General features: G+C 44.4%; 1 protein-coding gene across 1 annotated transcript in view; it reads right to left on the reverse strand.

Moving 5' to 3' along the window:
• The window catches only part of dchs2 (dachsous cadherin-related 2), a 176,474-nt gene extending 152,965 nt beyond the window's left edge, over positions 1-23,509 (reverse strand). Inside the window, exon 1 of the mRNA XM_078541170.1 lies at positions 15,633-23,509. Within this exon, the coding sequence (XP_078397296.1) occupies positions 15,633-17,420 (1,788 nt within the window). The 5' untranslated portion in view covers positions 17,421-23,509. The remainder of the gene's footprint in view (positions 1-15,632) is intronic.
• Positions 23,510-24,054: the final 545 nt, after the last annotated feature.

The raw sequence follows: 24,054 nt of genomic DNA on the forward strand, positions 1-24,054 counted from the left end.
CCAACGTTACATTCCCCACCAAAGTGTTTGTGGCTGCGCTGGTGCCTGGCTGGCTGAAATGATGTGCCGCAAGTTGCACGTCTTGGCCCTCAGGTGTGATGGGGGGGCTCCGGTCTTGTTGGCCGTGGCCATGCGGTGGTGATGCTGAAATTAACAACAAGGACAGTGCATCAGTTAGCATTCAGTCAGTAACACCTTTCATCCCTTTCCCCCCCCAGCCTCATAAGTCACTCACCCTTCAAGACCCTAAGGAGACGAACATTGGTGGGGTGGAAAAGAGTCAAGAGGAGGCCCAAACATTAGACGCGCATACAGACAGGCTGGTCAGATGGCCTAAGGAATGCCACATGGAATGTTATGTGGCACTGGAGTGGGGAGAGTGCAGAGGCCCTGACCTGGATGCATGCTGGCCTGGAGAGTTGCGGTGATGAGGAAACATTGCAAACACTTGCGACATTTGCCGTGGAGCACAGGAGATTGACAGGTCACATTATTGACCTTCATAACGTTATGAGGGGCATAGAACAGGTGGGCAGAAGGCAACATTTCCCCTTGGCGCAGGGATGAGTAACGTGGTGGCATTCATTTAAGTTGAGTGCCATGAGGTTGACAGGTGAGGTGCTGAGGACCTTTTGGACAAAGTAATGTTGGACACACTGCCTGATAGGGTGGTGGAGGTACCAACCCTCCTAAGATGCAAAGCGTCTTTGGCTGTGCAGCAGCGATCCCATGGCATGTTAGGCCATGGGGATAGTGGTCACAAATGAAATAAGGTGACTTTGGAAGGTGCTGGAGACACGCATCCTCAAGGGGCCTAGGGACCTTTGTGTTTGACCCGCACGTCTGAGTGTCTCAGTCTGTGAATGAGCAGTGTTGCAGCATTAACGATTACAGCAACCATCAGTAGTTTGGATAGTGGGGAGACAGAGTGGACGGGACTGTGAACCTCAAATACCTGGCCGCTGCACCCCAGCCTCGCCGACACCTGCCGTCCTGGCCGCCTGCCTCCTCCCCAGCTCCATGGCCTGCTCCTCGTAGGTGGTGAGGCACTGGAACATGGCATGCCCACCACCAGTCCTCTGTCGCTCCCTGAGATTGTTTTCAGTTTTTGCCTGCAGATCAGAGAAGAGGATTTATTGGGGCTGATCGCTCATGTACTCTGCACGCGCATACCGCACCCCAACCACAGTGGCCCATCTGAGGCCTCCAGCGGTTCCTGTCCATGCTACTGGTGATCAGTCCCCAGAAGATAGTACGGCTGGTCCCAACCTTCTCCCCAAGGAGGCGCAACTAGGCGCAGCGCCGAGGCCAGCAGATGGCTCTTGGCCACAACACCTTGAGGCTCCCCTTCCACCATCTCATCACCATCAATATGACATGTGTTGGAGTTCTGAGTATGTGTCTAGCTGCCTCCCCTGCAGGTTGCCCCCAGACTACTCAAATGCGACAAACACCAACACATGCTGTGAGGAGAATCCATCTTCTCCTCAACCACTACGGCTGATGTAAACATGGTCACTATGTTTGGTCACTATGTTTGCTCACCCAGCGTGCGCCAAATTCCCAATGCAGTTTCAACAGTAAGACATGGGTGGGAGGGGAGGCGCTCAAAGGTTAAGGCTACCTGCTAGGTCAAATGGCCAAGGCTGACATGGTACTCACCCTTCCAGAGCGCAGCAAATCACTGAATCGTTTGCGGCACTGTATGCCTGTGCGCCGCACATCGTCATGAGCGCTTACTGCCTCCCCCACCTCCTGCCACGCTTGCCTGGTGACGTGGGGGGCCCTCCTCCTCCCATCCTCTGAATACAAAATATTCTGACGGCTGGACACCTCTTCGAGGAGGACAGCAAGGCAGGCATCTGAGAAACGAGGGGCACAGTGGCCCCCCACTGACCTATCCTGCAGCCTGCCCCCCTCCTCCTCCTCCTGCTCCTGTGCTCTGAAAGCAGCCTGTCTCTCTCTGTGAGTGGCCATGGTGCACTGCCTCAACGAGGCTGCCTGGCCACTTTTTATACAGACTGCCAGTTCCCCATTGGAACCGGCAGTCTGAACACGCCCACCTCCGCAACAATTTTCCCGCTCTACACGGGAGTCGCTAACCCGCTGGGCGGGCCTTAATTGGCCCGCCCATGCAAATTGGCAGCACGGCCCTTTTCGGCGCCGGCAATCGGCTGCCCGCCCACCCATCAAGGGCAAAATTCTGCCCCATGATTTCAGTTCAGACTTGAGACATTTCAAGAGACACTACAAGATGTAATTGGAAACCATATAGTTTATATGTAAATTACACAGGAAAGATATGGAAGAATTCAGAAAAATCTGTGCATTCTTGATTCCAAAAATATCTGTTATGTAACAAGCTGAACTCACTAGTTAACACACAGAGTTAACACGTCTGCACATTTTTGAATATCACTGGCCCAAATTTCCAAGTATTTCTAATGGAGTGATTTACCTAGGCTTAGCAAATAAATAACACCTGAAACACATGCACTATGCAGAAAAAATGGTTGCTCATCATTTGCTCATCATCCACTACACAGGAAATTAAATACTGCTGTGGGAGATGGTTACATTAATTTGACAGAGGGATAGGTACCTGGATGAAACATTAGACAGGAGAAAGAAGAGCACAGAGGACTGGGAGAGACAAATATCACTAGAGTAAAATGTAGTTCAGAAGTAGGAAGAATCAGAAGAGGGGCAATGTGAGGCAGTCTAAGTTGGGCTTGGATTGCATGTGCGTAATGAGTTTAATGAGCTGCAGGCACAAGTAGCCACATACAACCATTATATCAGATATCTGGATCTAAAAGGAGGATTGGGAACTTAATATTCCTGCCTAAAAAGTATTCAGGAATGATAAGGAAGGTAAGAAAAAAATGGAACCGGTGGGGTGAGGGGCAGTATTGATCAAAGAAAGTTAAGTATCCTGGAATATTTAGCTCCCAACCTTAGTCATTTTTCAACCGTGTCTCTGTAATGGCTATTAGATCAAACTAATTAATTTCTCTGTATTACTAATTCATCTAATTTCTTGCAAATGCGTTGTGCATTCAGGTGCAGTGACTTTAGCTTTGATCTTTTTTAATTTTCCCCGACATCACCTTCATTACTAAAACCCTTTTGTTATTCTCACTGACCCTTCTTGGCCAACTCTGCTTAGTTTTACCTAAAACAACGTTCTGCTCTAAAGTCTTGCTGTTTTTGAATTTACCCTTTCCTGAAACCTCCCACCATCACCCCTCCTCCCACTTTCTTAGTTTAAAGTCCTGTCTCCTGCTCTGGTTATTTAATCCACCGAGACACTAGTGCCAGCCCGGTTTAAGTGGGGCCCATCCCAAACGAGCAGTTTCGTCTTTTCCCAGTATTGTTGTCTTATGGCCCATGGAATGAAATCTCTCCCTCCCAAACCACTCCTTCATCCACAAATTTAATCTAATCTGTTTATCTATAAACCAATTGACAAGTAGCTGCTTTTTAATTTGGACCCTAACTCCTCAAATTCTCTCAACTAAACACCATCCAGTTTTACCTATGTTATTTGTTTCTATGTGAACCACAGCAACTGGTTCCTCCCCCATCTACTCCAAGTTCTTCTCCAGCCACGAGGAGATGTCTTTAATCCTGGCACTGGGCAGGCAATACAAAATTCGGAACTCTGGTCACGGCTGCAGAGAAGAGTATCTATTCCCCATGGATGAGTTTACTGCTAACATTTTCCTATTGGATAAGGCCATATTAACAATTCATTCAGGCATATATAGACACCCCAGATGCAGGACATTTATATATTAGAGAGAACACAGTGGGCAGGATTTTCCCCTCGGCGATTTGGGGGCAGGGCCCGCTCGCCGAGGGGAAAATGACGCGGGATGACGTCAGAAGGAATCCCCGACGTCATTCCGGTCCCTTTAAATTTTTAGGGAGGTGGGCGGACAGCGAAATCAGCTGTCCACCCGCCGACCTGTCAATGGCCAATTGAGGCCATTGACAGGCTCATTAAGATAATTAAAGACCTGCCCGGCCAACCTTAAGGCTGGTGGGCAGGCCAGGAGCCCCAGCGGGCTTCTGATTATTCATGAAACTTCATCCACTGGCGGGATGAAGTTTCATGTCCGTTTTTTAAACATTTAATAAATTTTATGTGTTTATTATTAACATGTCCCATCTCATGTGACATTATCACATGAGGGGCACAAGTTAATAATTTCAATATTTATCTATTTTTAGACTTTACTTACCTGTCACGAATCTCCCTGAGACAGGACTTTGCCTCAGGGAGCAGTGTGCTCTTTCACGCGCATGTGCGAAAGAGCACACTTTGACAGATGGGGAATCCCTCCCCCACCAGCACAGGAAGCGCACAGCGCTTCCTGTCGGGCAGGCCGCTGAACAGGCCTTAATTGGCCCGCCCACTCAAAATGGCGGCCAGCCCCGTTTCGGTAGCAGGGGTCGGCTGTCCGTCCGCCACCGAGCCGGTGGGGCCCGCACGCCATCCGAGGGCAAAATTCTGCCCAGTATGTTTGCTTAAAATAGTACATAGACTGAACATTATTATTTAGTCATTTAAGATAATTGTAATAAACATAGCAATCTTACAAAGTTGAAATAATAGGAACATCTGGAGATTCATACTAGAATACCAACAGGTAACTAGTGTTTTCTCATGACCTAAAGGCACAGCTCAGCACGAGCTAAAAAAAATTCAGCAAATGTTTAATGCATGGTGTAGCTTAATGTTTCCACTGAGCCAACAACAACATTTACTTCCTCTCATATATCTTATTTCATAAATGTATAAATACTTCTGGAAATGTTCATCAAATACTCCACAAGCTTTTTGAAAAGCAATGCATTTTTACAACAACTTCATAATAAAAAACAGTACATCAATGGATCAAGGACTAAGTCTTCAATAACTGGACAAAGCTATTTTTTTAAACTTCTCGCATTTTTCTCCTCATAGTTGGGACAAAATATTTAGGAGCTAGCTTTTGTATTTAGTTTTTCAAAATATCTGGCATTATTTTTTGATTCAATGTCCTGTCCTGACTCATAAATGAAAAACTACAGTGCATAAAGATACAAGGAAATAAGTCCAAAGTAACTATGCAGTAAATATTCACTCAAGTACTTTGTCCAGATCAGACCTTGAATGGTTATCATGACCTGAATGCTGTGTACTACTGGCATCCTAACAGTTATGAAGGCAGCTAAACATTTGTCCATTGTGTCACTTAACAGTACACTGTCAACATCTAATGGTAGTACCAGGCACAGAATGAAAGTTCAAAAATGAGGGAAAAGAGAGAAGCGGAACTGTGCTGAAATACATATTATATAAAGCACATACTCAATTGAAAACAGGTCAGTAACACTGGCTGAAAGCCAGCTAACACTGGTTGCTTTTGTTCAGAGACAATAATTGTTTTTCAGTATAAATACAGCTGTCATACTACAGATGCCAAGAAAATAATTTGTGCTCCCTAACCCACAACTCTTGTAAGCATAATACTGTATGTACATTCAAGATTACTTTACATTAGATCTTCTACAGTGTTACGAGGTATAATAAGAAATGGCCAGGGAAGTGTTGCAAACTTTTTTTTCTTTCAAGTGTTTACTACTAATTACGTCCAGAATTTCCTCCTTTCCTTTCAGATTTCTCATACTCAGTTCTTTTATCCATTTCTAAAGAAACGTGGGGTTCTACTAACATTAATTCTGAATGTCATTCAGAACGTGTCCCAACCTTGAGTAGGCTGAATCAATTTAATATAAACGAGCAGATTTCCCATTTGCCCATTTTAAGAACACAGGCGTTATGTCAATTGGTATTACGAGGATCACTGATTTATCAGCACTGGGTACAGTTCTGAAACCTAGCAGCTCCAGGAAGAAGACAGTACTAGAAGATCTTAGGACCTAACACTATTTTGATAGGTGATATTTCAGTGTGGCAACTTTGAGAGGTTGTCCTAAGATTCTACGAGCGCTGCAGAAAGAAAATGCAAATATTGGACAGGTCCTGAGATCACTAGAGAAAACCTGGGACTTGAAAACATTGAAAATAAAGATCTCAGGAATTGGGAGCATTGGAGCTGGTTCTGACATCGGAGTACTGGGAAGGTTGAGGGCTTGCCAGCACTTGAGAGGAGTTCCAGTAGAATCCAGGAGGACTGATAAGTAGGTTTAAGGGCAGAGCCCTGGCAGTTTTGGGGTGATTGCTGGAATCTAGAAGTTATAGGCAGAGCAGAGTCTAGCAATCTTGCAATGGAGGATACCCAAGGAAACGGAATATCAACTGAGCATTGCCCCTTTCAACTATCAGGCACCAGTCACCCTGCATAGCATTCCTGCCCATCAGTCTTCCGTACTAACACATCTTTCGTCACTTTCTTCTTCTCAGTTATTCTCCCAACAACCAATTTTTCCAGGCAGTCCGTCAGTTTCTGTCATTGCGCTCTTACTGTAAAACAGTTACAAATAAATATTATTAATAAAAAGAAAACCACAAGCTAGATTGGTGAATCGACAGGATCAGTACATGGCAAAATTAGTGAACAGCAGTCAGCTACAAGTCTTTTGGCAAGGCAGTTGAGCTGCAAGAGCTGCACAGGCAATTTAATGTCACTCGGGCTGTGCTGGCAAATAGTGTTGCACAATGCATAGAATCATACTGAAATAATGTAATAAGCTCTTGACTCACTCTCTTTTTCTTTCTGAAAAAAGACTTCAGGAGGAAGGTGTCTAGGACAGCAAGAGAGACAAAGAAATCTCACTAAGTTAGTACCAGTCAATCAACTGTTTTGACTCATAAAATTAAATAGGTGCGTGTCAAGGGCAAAGTCTGTGCATTTCGTTATTTCTGAAGCAATGAGCAGCAGTAAGAAATACATAGGGTAAGATTTTACGTCTCGTGGGCGGGCGTTCGCCCAACCCGATCGGGCATAAAATAGCGCGCGATGACGTCAGGTGAGCCTTCTGACGTCTTTGCGCATTCATGTGATATTTCGGTCGACCTAAATTCTGTGTACTACTGGCATCCTAACAGTTTTGAAGGCAGCTAAAACATTGATCCATTGTCTTACTTAACAGTACACTGTGAACATCTAACGGTAGTACCAGGCAGAGAATGAAAGTTCAGAAATGAAGGGGAAAAAGAGAAATGGAACTATACTGAAATACATATTATATAAAGTACATACTCAATTGAAAACAGGGTAGTCAGGAGGGTGAGGGGCCAGGGGAGGTGGTTTAGTCAGGGACTGGAGGGCTGTCATGGGGTAGTCAGGGGGTCCAGTGTGGGTAGAGATGGAGTTGGGAGGGGGGGGTGGGGGGTGGGGGGGGGGTTCCTGTGGATGGTCGGGGGTAGTCAGTGCTTTAGTTACCCAGGAGTTAGAGGTGGTTTTAATTATTCTAACATTTTGTGGGTAACCATCCTGCTAAGGGAATCGGAACCATCCAAAGTCTCCAATTTAAATCAGAGTATCAAATTGTTCCCAGTGCAGGGTAATTGCCCATCAGAAGTTTGAATATCCTGGGCAATTCCCCTGCAGTCCTTGCATGGAGACTTCCGGGGAATCCCCCAGCGCATCTTCTGGGATATCCCCCAGGTACAACTAATGTCAATAAAACAACCGTAATAGAAACTGTATTTTGAGGGAAGGTTGGTGAACTAAGCTAAGAACTATTCTCCTTTAAACTCTGCCCCAATATGGTCCAGACAATTGGGCTGAAAGGTTTGTCCCTCTGATATTGTTCTTGATGAGCACTGTTAGTGGAACTTTACTGTGCATCTAACCTAAGCTATATCTGAGCTGGGAGTCACTTATGAGTATAGAATACGATAGGTTATCCAACTGGTGCACAATATTTTTTTTGTAATTTTCAAGGAAACTTTTAAAGGGATATCACATCATCATAACATCTATGGCCTTAGATGGAACCAACATATATATCCAGTACTTCCTCTACTGTGGACTCAGGGTTTTCTGTGAGGTTATTTCCCAGGCATGTCCTTTATGGTGCTGGTTGTATGCCTGATCTTGCATTTTAAAAGAAAGAGAATGCAACTTTACACACCTTTAAATATTAGTGAGACCTGTCCAATGTGATGTTGTAGTTGCCGAGGGGATGGCAGGGAAAGCGAGATGAGAGTGCCCTTAGGTACCTTAGTGTTTGAAGAAGTACCCCTTAGCAGAAATTAATTTCCCTAATACTCTTTCTGTCTCAGCATATGGATATGTGAAGGAGGTGAGTGAAACTGTACGAGCGATAAAGCATGTTTATTGGCAGTGGGAAGAGACAATGTGTACAAACATAAGAGTGCACCACCAAATAGGGTCACAGTAGGGAAAAATGGTAAAAAAACAAGATTAAAGGCTCTTTATCTGAATACATGAAGCATTTGTAACAAGATAAATGAATTGATGGCACAAATGGAAATAAATGAGAATGATAGCCATTACAGAGACCTGACTACAAGGTGACCAAGGCTAGGAACTGAATATTCAAAAGTATTTGATATTTCAAAAGAGCAGGACGAAAGGAAAAGGAGGTGGGGTGGCTCTGTTAACAAAGGATGAGATCAATACAATAGTGAGAAATATTCGCTCAGAAGATCAGCTGTAGAATCAGTTTAGATGGAGATAAGAAATAGCAAGGGAAAGAAGCCACTGGTGGGAGTAGTTTATAGGCACCCTATAACAGTAGTTAGGCTGTAGGACAGAGTATAAGTCAAAAAATAATGGGGGCTTGTAAGAAAGGTGCTTCAATAATTGTGGGCGATTTTAATCTTCATACAGATTGGACAAACCAAATTGGCAAAGGCGATCTTCAGCTCTAGCTCATAGTGTGTACTTGAGACAATTTCTTAGAACAGTATGCTGTGGAACCAACCAGGTAACAGAACTATATTAGAACTGGTAATGTGTAATGAGACAGGATTATTTAATGGTCTCATAGGAAAGGATGATTGAGGGAAGAGTGATCATAACATGCGAGAATTTCACATTCAGTTTGAGGGCAAGGAAACTGGGTCTCAGGCTAGTGTCTTAAACTTAAATAAAGACAATTACAAGGGTATGAAGACTGTTAGGAATAAGGTATTTCTTTAAGTTTAAGTTCAATTTTTTTTTCTATTTGTAGGTTAAAAGGTGAAACCTGGGACCTAGTTTTTTTTTGTAAAGACAGCAGGTCTAAAGCTCTGTTTGTATATCTGCATCTCTAATGAGACTTTTACAACTCTTGAAGGACAGTTAGAACCAACAACAGTAGAGGAAAAACTGCTGTTGCCTAGTACTGGTGTTCCTGCATCTTCTTCAGGTACTGGTGTAGGCCTCCTTGCACTACATGCATCCTCTGAATTCATGGAATATAGGCCATTCCAGGATCAAGCAATTCCCTTCAGTGAACTATCTTCTGAGGTTGCCCTCCAGTTGATGGCATAATTGTGACGACCAATGACAAGATACTTGACGACTTTGTGGGGTCAGGATCCCAGACATCTTGCATCTTATTTCAACCCTTTATATTCCTATTTCTGAGGAACATCTTGCATCGATCGGGATATCAACATAGTCAGCCTGTGGTCATGTAGCGCTTTTCTTCTCAGCACTTGTTTCTCTGTCTTCTTGGATGATTCTCAGCTATCCAATCATCAATTTGGCAAATCACCTTCAGAATGTGTGTCAGAAAGATCCCATCAGCAGGCAGAGCTAGAAAATTCTGGCCAAGGTTACTAGTTCAACAACATAAACATTACAATACCATATCCAAAATAAAAACTTAACCTGTTCTTTCAAATATTAACAGAGATACTGTGCAATTTTTCATTTAAAAAGCAAGAGAACATACATAAATCCCATATCAAAGCTCACTGAAAACAGAATGGTAAATAAAAATAAAAGAAAGAAAAAGAGAATATATGAACATACCTGTGGCCTTATGTTTCTGATGGCAGATGGCGGGAATTTGAATCCAATAAAAATCTGGAATTAAGAGCCCTAATGATGACCATGAAACCATTGCTGATTGTCAGAAAAACCCATTTGGTTCACTCATATTCTTTAGGGAAGGAAATCTGCTGTCTACACATGATTCCAGATCCACAACAATGTGGTTGACTCTTAAATGGCCTAGCAAGCCACTCACCTGTATCAAACAGCTGAAAAGCCTAAAAGGAATAAAACCACCCGGCATCGACCTAGGCACCGGAAATGACAACGGCAAACTCAGCCCTGTCGACCATGCAAAGTCCTCCTTACTAACATCTGTGGGCTTGTGCCAAAATTGGGAGAGCTGTTTCACAGACTAGTCAAGCAACAGCCTGACATAGTCATATTCACGATTTCATACCTTACACCACCATCACGATCCCTGAGTATGTCCTGTCCCAACAACAGGGCAGACCCAGCAGAGGTAGTGGCACAATGGTATACAGGGAGTTGCCCTGGGAATCCTCAACATTGACTCCGGACCACATGAAGTCTCATGACATCAGGTCAAACATGGGCAAGGAAACCTCCCACTGATTACCATGTACCATCCCTCAGCTGATGAATCAGTGCTCCTCCATGTTGAACACCACTTGGAGAAAGCACTGAGGGTGGCAAGGGCGCAAAATATATTCTGGATGGGGACTTCAAGGCCCATCACCAAGAGTGGCTCGGTATCACCAGTGCATACCAAGCTGGCCAAGTCCTAAAGGACATAGCTGCTAGACTGTGTCTGCGACAGGTGGTGAGGGAAAAACATACTCGACCTCATCATCACCAAACTACCTTCCGTAGATGCATCTGTCCGTGACAGTATAGGCTGGAGTGACGACTGCACAGTTCTTGTGGAGACTAAGTGCCATCTTCACAATGAAGGTTCCCCGGCATCATTTCTATGGCACTACCATCGTGCTAAATGGGATAAATTTCGAACAGATCTAGCAAATCAAGACTAGATATCCATGAGGCACTGTGGGCCACCAGCAGCAGAATTGTATTCAACCATAATCTAACCTCATGGCCCAGCATATCCCTCACTCTACCATTACCACCAAGCCAGGGGATCAACCCTGGTCAATGAAGAGTTCAGGAGGGCACGCCAGGCATACCTAAAAATGAGTGTCAACCTGGTGAGGATATAACACAGGGCTACTTGCATGCCAAACAGCATAGGCCAGAAGCGATAGACAGAGCTAAGTGATTCCATAACCAACGGATTAAATCTAAGCTCTGCAGTCTTGCCACATCCAGTCACAAATGGCAGTGGACAATTAAACAACTCACTGGAGGAGAAGGCTCCCCAAATATCCCCCTCCTCAAGGATGGCGGAGCCCAGCACAAGGACAAAAGATAAGGCTGAAGCACTTGTAACAATCTTCAGCCAAAAGTGCTGAGTGGATGATCCTTCTTGGCCTGCTCCAGAGGTCCACAGCATCACAGATGCCAGTCTTCAGCCAATTCGATTCACTCCACATGATAACAAGAAACAGCGGAAGGCACTGGATACTGGTACGGCTATGGGCCCTGACAATATTCTGGCAATAGTAGTGAAGACTTGTGCTCCAGAACTTGCCGCCTTCCTAGCCAAGCTGTTCAAGTACAGCTACAACACTGGCATCTACCTGGCAATCTGAAAAATTGTCCAGATATGTCCTGTACACACAAGCAAGACAAATCCAATCCAGCCAATTACCACCCCATCAGTATACTGATGAAAAGAGTGATCAACAGTGCTATCAAGCGGCACTTGCTTAGCAATAACCTGCTAACTGACACCCAGTTTGGGTTCTGCCAGGGCCACTCAGCTCCTGACCTCATTACAGCCTTAGTTCAAACATGGACAAAGGAGCTGAACTCCAGATGTGAGGTGAGAGTGACTGCCCTTGACATCAAGGCAGCATTTGACCGAGTGTGGCATCAAGGAGCCCTAGCAAAACTGGAGTTAATAGGAATCGGGGGGAAACTCCCCACTGGTTGCAGTCATGCTTAGCACAAAGGAAGATGGTTGTGGTTGTTGGAGGTCAATCATCTCAGTTCTAGGACATCACTGCAGGAGTTCCTCATGGTAGTGTCCATCTTCAGATGCTTCATCAATGACCTTCCTTCCATCATTACATCAGAAGTGGGGATGTTCACAGATGACTCTACAAAGTACAGCACCATTCACGACTCTTCAGATACTGAAGCATTCCATGTCCAAATGCAGCAAGACCTGGACAATATCTAGCCTTGGGCTGGCAATGATAAGTAACATTCGTGCCTCACCATCTCCAACAAAGCCTGTCCACCATCTACTAGGCACAAGTCAGGAGTGTGATGGAATACTCTCCACTTGCCAGGATGAGTGCAGCTCCCACAACACTCAAGAAGCTTGACACCATCCAGGACAAAGCAGCCTGCTTAATTGGCACCACATCCACAAACATTCACTCCTTCTGTCACCAACGCACAGTGGCATCAGTGTGTACCATCTACAACATGCACTGCGGAAACTCACCCAGGCTCTTTCGAGAGCACCTTCCAAACCCACGACCGCTACCATCTAGAATGCCAAGGGCAGCAGGTACATAGAAACACCGCCACCTGGAAGTTCCCTTACAAGTCACTCACCGCCCTGACTTGGAAATATGTCGTCATTCCTTCACTGTTGCTGGGTCAAAATCCTGGAACTCCCTCCTTCGCAGCACTGTGGGTGTACCTACACCACATGGACTGCAGCAGCTCAAGAAGGCAGCTCACCACCACCTTCTCAAGGGCAATTAGGGATGGATAATAAATGCTGGCCTAGCCAGTGATGCCCACATCCCAAGAATGAATAGAAAAGAAATCATAGATAGTACATCACTAGCAATGGCTTCTCTTCCCACTTCTGTACTGCTACCTCTGAAGTTCCCCCAAGGATCTATCCTTGGGCCTCTACTCTTCCTCATGTACATGCTGTCCTGGGCAACTTGATCTGCAGATATCAGGTTAGTTTCCACATGTATGCTCATGAAACCCAACTCTGCTCCTCCACCACTTGTCTTGAACTTACTGTTTAATATCTAGTCTTGGATAAGCCTCAATTTCTTCCAGTTAAACTTTAGAAAGACCAAAACCATCATATTGCACCCCCAACACAAAATTTATACCCTTGCTTTCAATTCCATCTAACAGCCCTGGCTGCACCAGACCACTTGCAACTTCTATGATCTACCTGACCCTGAACTGAGCTTCTGACACCACATGTTCTCCATCACAAAGACCTCCTACTTCCACCTCTGTAACATTGCCTGTATCAAAACCTGCACAATTTTTTCAGGCTAAACTTCTATCCTCCATCCCTGTAAACTTCAGCCCATCCAAAACTCAGTTGACTGTATCATATCAGATATCAGGTCCAGTTCACCAATCAGTTCTGTCCCTATTGACCTATAATGGATTCCAGTACCCCAATGCCTTCAATTTAAAACTCTTCTCTTTAGTGCATTTTATGAAAAGCATTTAAAGCTAAGCCATTAATCAAGATATCCCAGCTTGCTTTGCTCCAGCACTTTAGACGGAGTGAATTTTGTCCCTTGTGAACAAAGAAGCTGAGAGTCAGAGACCGTTGAAATCTCCAAAACTATAACTCACATGTCAAAAGGTGACCCTTACTTGGAGAAGAAAGATGGTTGCTAGGAGCCCTACATAACCATGGGAAAATTATCTTGTTTGTAGTATCCGAATACCAAGGTCATCAATAATTAGAACTTTGGTACCATAGGGTGGAATTTTTATGCCAGCAGGATTTTACAGACCCAATGAAGTTAATGGACTTTTGAATGCTTGCTGCATTTTAGGGCCCTGCCCCAACCAAAACGGGGCCATAAAATTCCGCCCATAGCCTTAAACATTCCTGAGTGGCCCAGACCAACTCCAGCCAAGGTAAGAGATGGGCCCACAAGCCATCCGCAATCACCTAACACAAAGCTAGAATGATGGAATAATTTGTGACTAGAAGATAATAATAGAGATGTAAATGTGCAGCCTAAGGCAGCCGAACTGTATAAAGGTAGTTCATTTCCCCCTTTGAAAGTTAGAATTTTCAGGACAGTTGGAAGTTCACACCTGCGCAAAACAGCCTAGAAAGCTGGAACTAAACACTCCAGGCCTAGGAATCAAACTCTATTACTTGCTTGTCAAGTTACATTATAATACATAATAGAAAGTGCTGGAAAAACTCAGCAGATCTGGCAGCATCTGTGGAGAGAGAAACAGAGTTAACGTCTCAAGTCCAATTTGATTCTTCTTTGGAACTGAAGAGAGGCAGAAATGTGTTGGGTTTTATGTGATGAAACTGACTTCCTACTCAGACCCCTTCCCACAACTCTTTTGTCAGTACATTGATGACTGTATTGGCACCGCTCCCTGCTTTCATCCAGAACTGGAAAAATTCACCAGCTTGCTGTTTTTATTTCAGATCTATAGCATCCTCAGTATTTTGCTTTTATTTTATGTATTACAACACAGGACTCAATAAAACTTGATGTTGAATTATCCCCTGGAGCTTGAATCACGCAAAAGTTACTGTTGATGGACTAACAATCCTTCATTGCAACAGTGACCACAGTAAACAAATCCACTTTCATCTTGTTTGTATTACAATCCCTTCATGACTTTGTCTCTCTAGCTCTGTAACTTTTTCATGTCCTGCAACACTTTCTTGACCTCTCTGGCCATCTTCATCCCAACACTGGCACCACATCCCCTAGGTCTTGAATTCCATTATTCTCTCCACCTTCTGCCCTTCCTTTAACCCCCTCCTTCAAATCAAGATTTTGGTCACCCCTCCTAATATTTATTTTGTTGGCTTGGCATCGACTTTATTCTGTGAGGTGATTTGGGACATTTTCCCTACATTGATACAAATTGGTATCATTGATTTAAAACATGGTGATCAATATTTGTAATAAAAAAACAAGAATTCCTACTTTCCTATCTCAAACAAATTGACATCTATTAAAACAGCAAAATAATTCATTAACAATTCATTTGTGGATTTTTTGCCAGTATTGCACAGAAGTTTCAACCTATACATTATTCAGAGTATGCATACTTGGACACTGTAGCTATAAAGGATCAGAACAAAGCAACGGTCAATGTCCATGTGTTAGAGCTAAGTCAAGGGTAATGATAGTGTCAATAACTATGGTTAGGCCAAGTACTGGTTCAAGAGTTAGGTAAAGGTCGGGCTTTACTTAGTGTCGTTTAGGAGAATGAGAGCTATTGAATTATTGAAACATAAGATTCAGAGTGGGTTTGACAGGGTAGATGCTGAGGATGTTTCCTCTCTTGGGACAATCTAGCGCTAAGGGGGCACCCTTGACAAGGGAGTCAAGGGTTATGGAGGACAGGAAGGAAAGTGGCGTTCAGGCCACAGTCAGATCAGCCATGATCTTATCGACTGGCGGAGCAAGTTCGAGGCGGGTAGTGGCCTATTCCTGCTCCTATTTCTTATGTTCTTATGGGTTAAGGATTAGAGAAAAAGTCGCTCGAAGCATAGGGTTAGGCTAATGGCAGGGCTTAGGTCGAAAGTTGAAGCCAGCTCCCCTGTTGACTGGTCCCTCTTCTCTCTATCCCGGGGTATCTGTCTGGGTTGTCACTCACCTGAAGGAAGCAGGTTCCGGGCTCTGTGTGCTCCCGCACGGTCGCTCTGTACAATTGTTGTTCGAAGACTGGCTCGTTGTCGTTCACATCCTCGACGTGCAGCAAGACGGTGGCGGTGGAGGAGAGGGGCGGCTCGCCCAGGTCCCGGGCCACCACCAACAGGCGGATTACCTCATGGATCTCCCGGTCCAACCATGAAGCCGCCGTGGCCGTCGCGCTGATAAATCCCGTCAGCGGGTCGATCTGAACGGGCGGCGCGGCTTCGTGCTCCAACATGGCGTACCTGACAGTGCCATTGGTGCCGTCATCCGGGTCCTGCGCGCGCACCCGCACCAGTACAGCCCCGTTGGCGGGAAACGGGCCCTCGGGGACGCACGCCGTGTACACATCGCGCTGGAACGCGGGCGCGTTGTCGTTGACGTCGGTGACGCGCAGGTCCAGCGAGAGCTGAGTGCGAAGCGGCGGCGAGGCCGAGTCGGTGGCGCTCAGGGTCAAGCGATGCGAATCGCGCTGCTCACGATCCAGGCGGCCGCTCACACACAGCAGGTAGACGGAGCGGAGCGGGGACTCCAGCAGCTCGAAGGCGCTGCTCTGCTCTCCATCCTCTTCCTGCAGCCAGAGCCGCAGCTCACCGGCCGGCCCCAGGTCTGGGTCCCCCGCCGACACCCTGGCCACCAGGTGCCCCGGGGCCGCTGCCTCCGACACCTCGGCCTGGCCGCTCGGGCTCAGGTACAGGATGCTGATGGACGGCCGGTTGTCGTTGAGGTCGAGCAGCCGCACCGAGAGGAAGGCGCTGCCCAGCTCGGCCGGGGAGCCGTGATCCCGGGCTCGGATAACCAGCTGGTGCCAGGCCTGGCTCTCCCGGTCGAGCACCTTCTGCACCCGGACCTCGCCGCTCCGGCTCTCGATGGTGAAATGGCCGCTCGGGTCGCTTTGCCTCCGGTCAATCTCGTAGGTGATGAAGCCGTTGCTGCCTTGGTCCGGGTCGCTGGCCTGGAGCTGACAGACCCGGGTACCCGGGGCCGCATTTTCCCAAATCCAGGCTTCATACTCGGTCTGGTTAAAGCGGGGCGGGTTGTCATTCTCATCCAGGACGTTAATGTCTAGCTGCATCCTCCCCGTCTTGGGAGGAGTGTCACCATCGAAAGCCTGGACGGTGAGGGAATAAAAGTCTCTGGTTTCCCGGTCCAGGGAGCCGCTGAGTACAAGGTCGAGACAGAGACTGTTGACCCCTTTCTCGGACTGAAGTCGAAATATCCCCGGGTTTCCTTGCGTGATCGCATAACCTTGGATGCTAAATCTTTCCATGTCTGAGTCCCAGGCTTCGTCTAGTTGAAACCTTGTCCCTATCGGGGTTAGTTCCGAGATATTGAGCTGGACTTTCTCCCTCGGGAAAACCGGTGTGTGGTCATTTACATCCTTGACCAAGATCTCCACCTTGACCATCTGCCCCGTTAAAGTTACAGCTACAAATTCGTATCGATCTGTCGTCTCTCGGTCTAGGACTTTCGCTGTTTTTATAATTCCGGTGTCCACATCGATGTTCAGATCACTGAAAACAACCGATTCTTCGCTTTCCGAAATGAAATAGCCATTGGCTGGTGTCTCGGTGGGGAAGACAGCGCTAATATCCCCCACTATAGTCTCCGGTGGTTGTCCCTCATCCACAGACAAACTCAATCTGTGTGATAGGATAACCTGACCAGTCCCCAAAAACAACACAGTTTGAATCAATAATCTGAGGCATTCATAGTAACAGTTTTTCCGATAATGACAATATTTTGTCATTTTTTTCTTTCTTCGGTGCTTTTGATATAATAAAATAAATGGAATAGTACTCTTCACCAAGAGGAATCAAACCGTCGCATGCTAAGCATCTACCTGGTATTTAAATGTTTCCGATAATACAACACGTCAAAGCTGAACTTACTCAGAATGACCGTGGTGCCGAATTCCTGTGTTAGAATTTCAGGCGATTTGGGCTACAGTGTAAATTTTATCCAAGTCTATAATTTGTGTTTCTGTCTTCTTGCGTTTTCGCTGAGTCCCAACATATCATGATCACAATTTTTAGTCCTTAAACTCCAACTCTGCTCAGTCACTAGATTTTAAGACAAGCTATAGTAGGTATTGGGTACCGAACTTAGACTATTTCCTATTCTGATCCCTTCGGCTTCTTGCTTTCGCTAGCTGTCTTCTCGCTGCTAATTGGCGTATGGAACATGTGACGACGAACCCCAGCTGGTTGAAGAAAGAAGTACAGAGTCGGACCTGTTTTGCTTCTGATGAATTTAACGCTTAGTCTACATGAGAAGCTAATCGTGGCTCAGAACATAGAATCAATCAGCACAGAAGAAAGGCCATTCGGCTCATCATGTCTGTTGCATAGTCCTACGCCACTCATTTCTCCATAGTCTTGCAAAGATTTCCTTTTTAAGTACGTATCCAATTCCTTTTTGAAATTTACTACTCAAAGTGCTTCACCACCTTTAAAGGTTGGGCATTTTGGATCATAGCAACCCGCTATCTAAATAAAAATCCTGTTTCCTCTTTGAATCTTTTGACAATTATCCTCAATCTGTCTTTTCTGGTGCCAGACCCCCTATCAGTGGAAACGTTTTCCACGTACTTCACTAAAACCTCTCATAATATCAGAAGGCTGCGATTCACTCTCTTCAACCTGAAAAGAAAATGGCTGCCTGGTGGAAAGAACTCCTTTGATCTGGAGTGTCTACAGCCTGATTGGACTGTGTCTGGATAATATTAGTGCTTTCCCTGTTCTGTGGTTTCATTATTTAATGTGGTAAGATCCAATTTTCAAATGCTCAGTTTAGAGGTTTCAATAGGACTATGATTTTAGACATTAATTTTGATTTTTTTTTTTGCTCACGGATATGAGCACCTGCATTTATTCTCCATCCCTAGTTGTCCTGAGAAGATGGTGAAGGGTATCATCCTTGAACTGCTGCAGATCTCATTCTAAAGCTACAACGGTTTTAGGTTGGGAATTTCATTACCTTGAACAAACATCAATGAAGCAATGAATTTGAAAACTTGGAGGTGATGGTATTTCTGTGATGTTGTCGTTCAAACAGCCATCTGGTAGTACAGAACTTGAGTATTGCTGAAAAAAGAGACATTGAAGCTTTTAGTCTTGCACTCATTGGACAATTGACAATTGGTTGGTAGAGGCATTTCCATGAATAATGCATCAATTTATGGTGACTGACAATTAACTGCCAAGCATTATCTGAAATTTAAACCAGACACTTGATCCTGATCAGTCAAGGAACAAGTCAACAATTTTTTTTTTCGATTCTCAGGATGTGCGCATTGTTGGAAAAGCTGGTATTTATTAGGCATCCTAATAGTTGCCCTCAAGAAGATGGTGGTGGACTTTGTTCTTGAATCAGTGCTAGCAGTTTGATACAACTGAAGGACTTGCTAGATCACTTCAGAGGGCAGTTAAAAGCCAGCCAGTTTGGTATGAGACAGGTATAGCATATAATCAAAGTCCATTTGCCAACCAATCAGCACTCTCATACAGTATAAATTGTTTTCCCCTTATATTGGTTTTCTAGTGAAGTGTCCTGATGAGTGCAAGCTGAAAAGCTTTCACATCTCTCTTTTTTCGGCAATATGTTGTTCTTGTTTTTCTCAGTGGTAGCGGTCACAGAGCTGGGAGATGCTATTGAAGTAAGCTTGATGGATTGCTGTAATATATCTCATAAGTAGTACGTTTGTGGCCGTATTGTGCACATGTTGGAGAAACTGGATATTGAATTTAATAGTGATGGTACCAATTAAGCTGACTTTCATCCAAGTCTTCAACTTCCTGAATGTTGACTCTGCTGTATCCATCCAAGTAAGTGGTGAGAGTTCTATTTCGCTGCTGATTTGAGTTTTGTAGATGGTGGCAAAACTTTGAGGGGTGAGAGGATGAGTCACTAATCGGAGAATATCAGGTCTCTGCCCTGTTGTTATAGCCACATTGTTAAAATTACTCGGAGAATATCAGGTCTCTGCCCTGTTGTTATAGCCACATTGTTAAAATTACTGTTCCAAAATGATCTTCAAAATCTTTTGATTGTGTAATTAAATAGCATGTAAACAATTCTTTTTTTTCGATTCTCAGGATGTGCGCATTGATGGAAAAGCTGGTATTTATTAGGCATCCTAATAGTTGCGCTCAAGAAGATGGTGGTGGACTTTGTTCTTGAATCAGTGCTAGCAGTTTGATACAACTGAAGGACTTGCTAGATCACTTCAGAGGGCAGTTAAAAGCCAGCCAGTTTGGTATGAGACTGGAGTAGCATATAAACCAGACCAGGTAAGGGCAGCAGGTTTCCTTCCCCAAAGGCCATTATGAACTAATTAATTTTCATGGTCACTAGCTTTAGTTTGAACAATATAGTTAGATAGTGTGCTGTTTGTCTTTTGGAAAGTGTAGACGTTCATTCTGGATGGCCATTGCAATATTTGGTAGAAAATGCCTCAGAAAAGGTAATTGTTAATCTTGAGGCATGCATAGTACAGAATAGTATAAATTTTTGTATCATAGAGAAATGGTGATAAAAGAGAAAGCGAGAGCTAAAAATGGGAATAAGAAAAGAAACTTGGAAGGAATATCAAAGCCAACAGAACAAGGTGGTACAATTATATTAGGAAAAAGTGGGTAGTCAGCAGCAATATGAGCCCCTTGAAAACCGGTATTGTAAATGAAAATAAGGAAATGGTAGAGATGTTGAATAGTTACTTTGTGTCAGTTTTTACAGTAAAGGAAGAGGTTAGCATGCTGGACATCTCAAAGAAACACTATCACATTGGGGATGGGGACTCACAAAAATTAAGGTAAACAAAATAAATAATGAAGAAAATAATGATACTAAAGAGTGACAAATCCCCAGCACTAGATGGTTTCCATCCCAGGGTTTAAAGGAAGCAGGTGAGAACATTGAAAAAACCTGTCAATAATCTTCCAAACCACTTAGTTATGAACCGTTCCTTTAGATTTGAAAATTGCACATGCTACTTCGCTATTTAAGAAAGATGAAGAGGAAAACCATAAACCAGTTATAGACCAGATAGCCCAACATAGGCAGAAAGGGGATGGGTGACCACCAGGCAGAGTAGGAGGCAGGTAGTATAGCAGTCCCCTGTGGCAGTCCCCCTCTCTGACAGATATACCATTTTGGATACTGCTGGGGGAGATGACTTCTCAGGGGAAAGCAGCAGGAACCAAGTCCATGGCACCATGGGTGGCTCAGTTGCACAAGAGGGGAGGAAGAAGAGGGCTATAGTGATAGGGAATTCAATAGTAAGGGGAACAGACAGACATTTCTGCAGCTGAAAAAGAGACTACAGGATGGTATGTTGCCTCCCTGGTGCCAGGGTCAAGGATGTTTCAGAGAGGCTGCAGGGCATTCTGAAGAGGGAGAGTGAACAGCCAGTGGTCATGGTACATATTGGTATCAATGACATAGGTTAAAAAAGAGGGATGACATCCTACAAGCTGAATATAGGGAGTTAGGATGTAAATTAATAAGTAGGACCTCAAAGGTAGTAATCTCAGGATTACTACCAGTGCCATGTGCTAGCAAGAGTAGAAATAACAGGATATATCAAATTAATGTGGCTGAAGAAATGGTGTAGGGGGGAGAGATTCAGATTCCTGAGACATTGGGACCAGTCTTGGGGAAGGTCAGACCAGTACAAACAGGACGGGTCTGGGCAGGACTGGGACCAATGTTCGCGGGTTGGGGGGGGGCGGTGTTTGCTAATGTGGTCGGGGAGAGTATAAACTAGAATGGCAGGGGGATGGGAACCTGGGCAGGGAGGCCGAGGAAGGGCAAACAAGGATAGAAACGAAGGACAGAAAAGTAAGAAGCAAAAGTGGAAGGCAGAAAAAATAAGGACGAGAAACAAATGGGGTCATAGTGCAAAATAAAGCCACGATGACTAACAAGGTTAAAAAGACAAATCTAAAGGCATTGTATCTTAATTTGCGGAACATTCGCAATAAGGTAGATGAATTAACAGCGCAAATAGATATAAACGGTTATGATATAGTTGTAATTATAGAGACATGGCTGCAGGGCGACCAAGGATGGGAACTGAACATTCAGGGGTATTCAATATTTAAGAAGGACAGACAAACAGGGAAAGGAGGTGGGGTAGCATTGTTAGTAAAGGAGGAAATCAATGCAATAGTGAGGAAGGATATTGGCTCGGAAAATCATGACGTGGAATCTGGGTGGAGATACGAAACACCAAGGGGCAGAAAACGTAGGTGGGGAGTTGTCTATAGGCTCCCAAACAGTAATGGAGATGTAGGGGAAGGCATTAAGCAGGAAATTAGAGATGCGTGCAATAAAGGTACAACTGTAATCATGGGTGACTTTAATCTACATATAAATTGGACAAACCAAACCAGCAATATTACTGTGGAGGAGGATTTCCTGGACTGTGTGCGTGATGGTTTTTTAGACCAATAGGTTGAGGAACCAACTAGAGAGTAGGTTATCCTAGACTGGGTATTGTGCAATGAGAAAGGATTAATTAACAATCTTGCTGTGCGGGGTCCTGTGGGGAAGAGCGACCATGAAATGATAGAATTGTTCATTAGGATGGAGAGTGAAGAAGTTGAATCCCAAACTAGGGTCCTGAATCTAAATAAAGGGAACTATGAGGGTATGAGGCATGAGTTGTCAATGATGGATTGGGGAACCGTAATAAAATTGTTGAAAGTGGATAGGCAATGGCTAATATTTAAGGAATGTATGCATGAATTACAACAATTATTCCTTCCTGTCTGGCTCAAAAATAAAACAGGAAAGGTGGCTCAATCTTGGCTTACAAAGGAAATTAGGAATAGTATTGGATCCAAAAAGGAGACATATAAAATTGCCAGAAAAAGCAGCAAGCCTGAGGATTGGGAGCAGTTTAGAATTCAGCAAAAGTGGACAAAAAGATTGATCAAGAAGGGGAGTAAACTTGCAAGAAACATAAAAACTGACTGTTAAAGCTTCTATAAATATGTGAAGAGGAGAAGATTAGCAAGGACAAACATAGGCCCCTTACAGTCAGAAAAGGGGGAAATTATAATGGGGAACAAAGAAATGGCAGAAGAATTGAACACATATTTTAGTTCTGTCTTCACAAAAGAGGATACAAATAATTTCCCTGAAATATTAGGGAACCAAGGGTCCAAGAAAATCAGTATTAGTAAAAAAAAATGGTACTAGAGAAATTAATGGGGCTAAAGGCTAAAAAATCCTCAGGGCCTGGTAATCTACATCCTAGAGTACTAAAGAAAGTGGCCCTGGAAATATTGCATATATTGGTGGTCATCTTCCAAAATTCTATAGACTCTGGAGCAGTTCCTACAGTTTGGAGGGTGGCAAATGTAACCCCACTATTTAAAAAAGGAGGGAGAGAAAAAACTTGCAGACCAGTTAGCCTAACATCAGTTGTGGGGAAAATGCTAGAGTCTATTATAAAAGACGTGGTAACAGAACACTTGGAAAGCATTAACAGGATCAGACAAATTCAGCATGGGTTTATAAAAGAGAAATTATGCTTAACGAATCTACTGGAGTTTTTTGAGGATGTCACTAGTAGAATAGATAAGGGAGAACCAATGGATGTGGTGTATTTGGATTTCAAGAAGGCTTTTGATAAGGTCTCACTTAAGAGGCTAGTGGGCAAAATTAAAGCACATGGGATTGGGGGTAATATACTGGCATGGATTGAGAATTGGTTGACAGAAACAGAGAGTGGAAATAAATGGGTCTTTTTCCGGGTGGCAGGCAGTGACTAGTGGTGTACTGCAAGTATCAGTGCTTGGGCCCCAGCTATTCACGATATATATAAATGACTTGGATGAGGGAACCAAATGCAATATTTCCAAGTTTGCTGACAACACAAAACCCCGGGGCAGGGTTGTGAGTTGTTAGGAGGATGCAAGGAGGTTTCAGGGCGATTTAGACAAGTTGTGTGCGTGGGCAAACACATGGCAGATGCAGTATAACGTGGATAAATGTGAAGTTATACACTTCGGTGTGAAAAACAGAAAGGCAGAGTGTTATTTAAATGGTGATATATTGGGAAATGTGGATGTACAAAGGGATCTGGGTGTCCTTGTACACCAGTCAATGAAAGTGAACAGGCAGGTGCAGCAAGCAATTAGGAAGGCAAATGGTATGTTGGCCTTCATTGCAAGAGAGTTTGAGTTCAGAAGTAGGGATGTCTTACTGCGGTTATACAGGGCCTTGGTGAGATCACACTTGGAGTATTGTATGCAATTTTGCTCTTCCTACCTGAGAAAGGATACACTTGCCATAGAGGGAGAGCAGCGAAGGTTCACTAGGCTGATATCGGGGATGGCAGGTCTATCGTATGAGGAGCAATTGGTTCAACTGGG

This window comes from Cetorhinus maximus, chromosome 1 (genome assembly GCF_964194155.1).
Source record: "Cetorhinus maximus chromosome 1, sCetMax3.hap1.1, whole genome shotgun sequence".
NCBI classification, from domain to species: domain Eukaryota; kingdom Metazoa; phylum Chordata; class Chondrichthyes; order Lamniformes; family Cetorhinidae; genus Cetorhinus; species Cetorhinus maximus.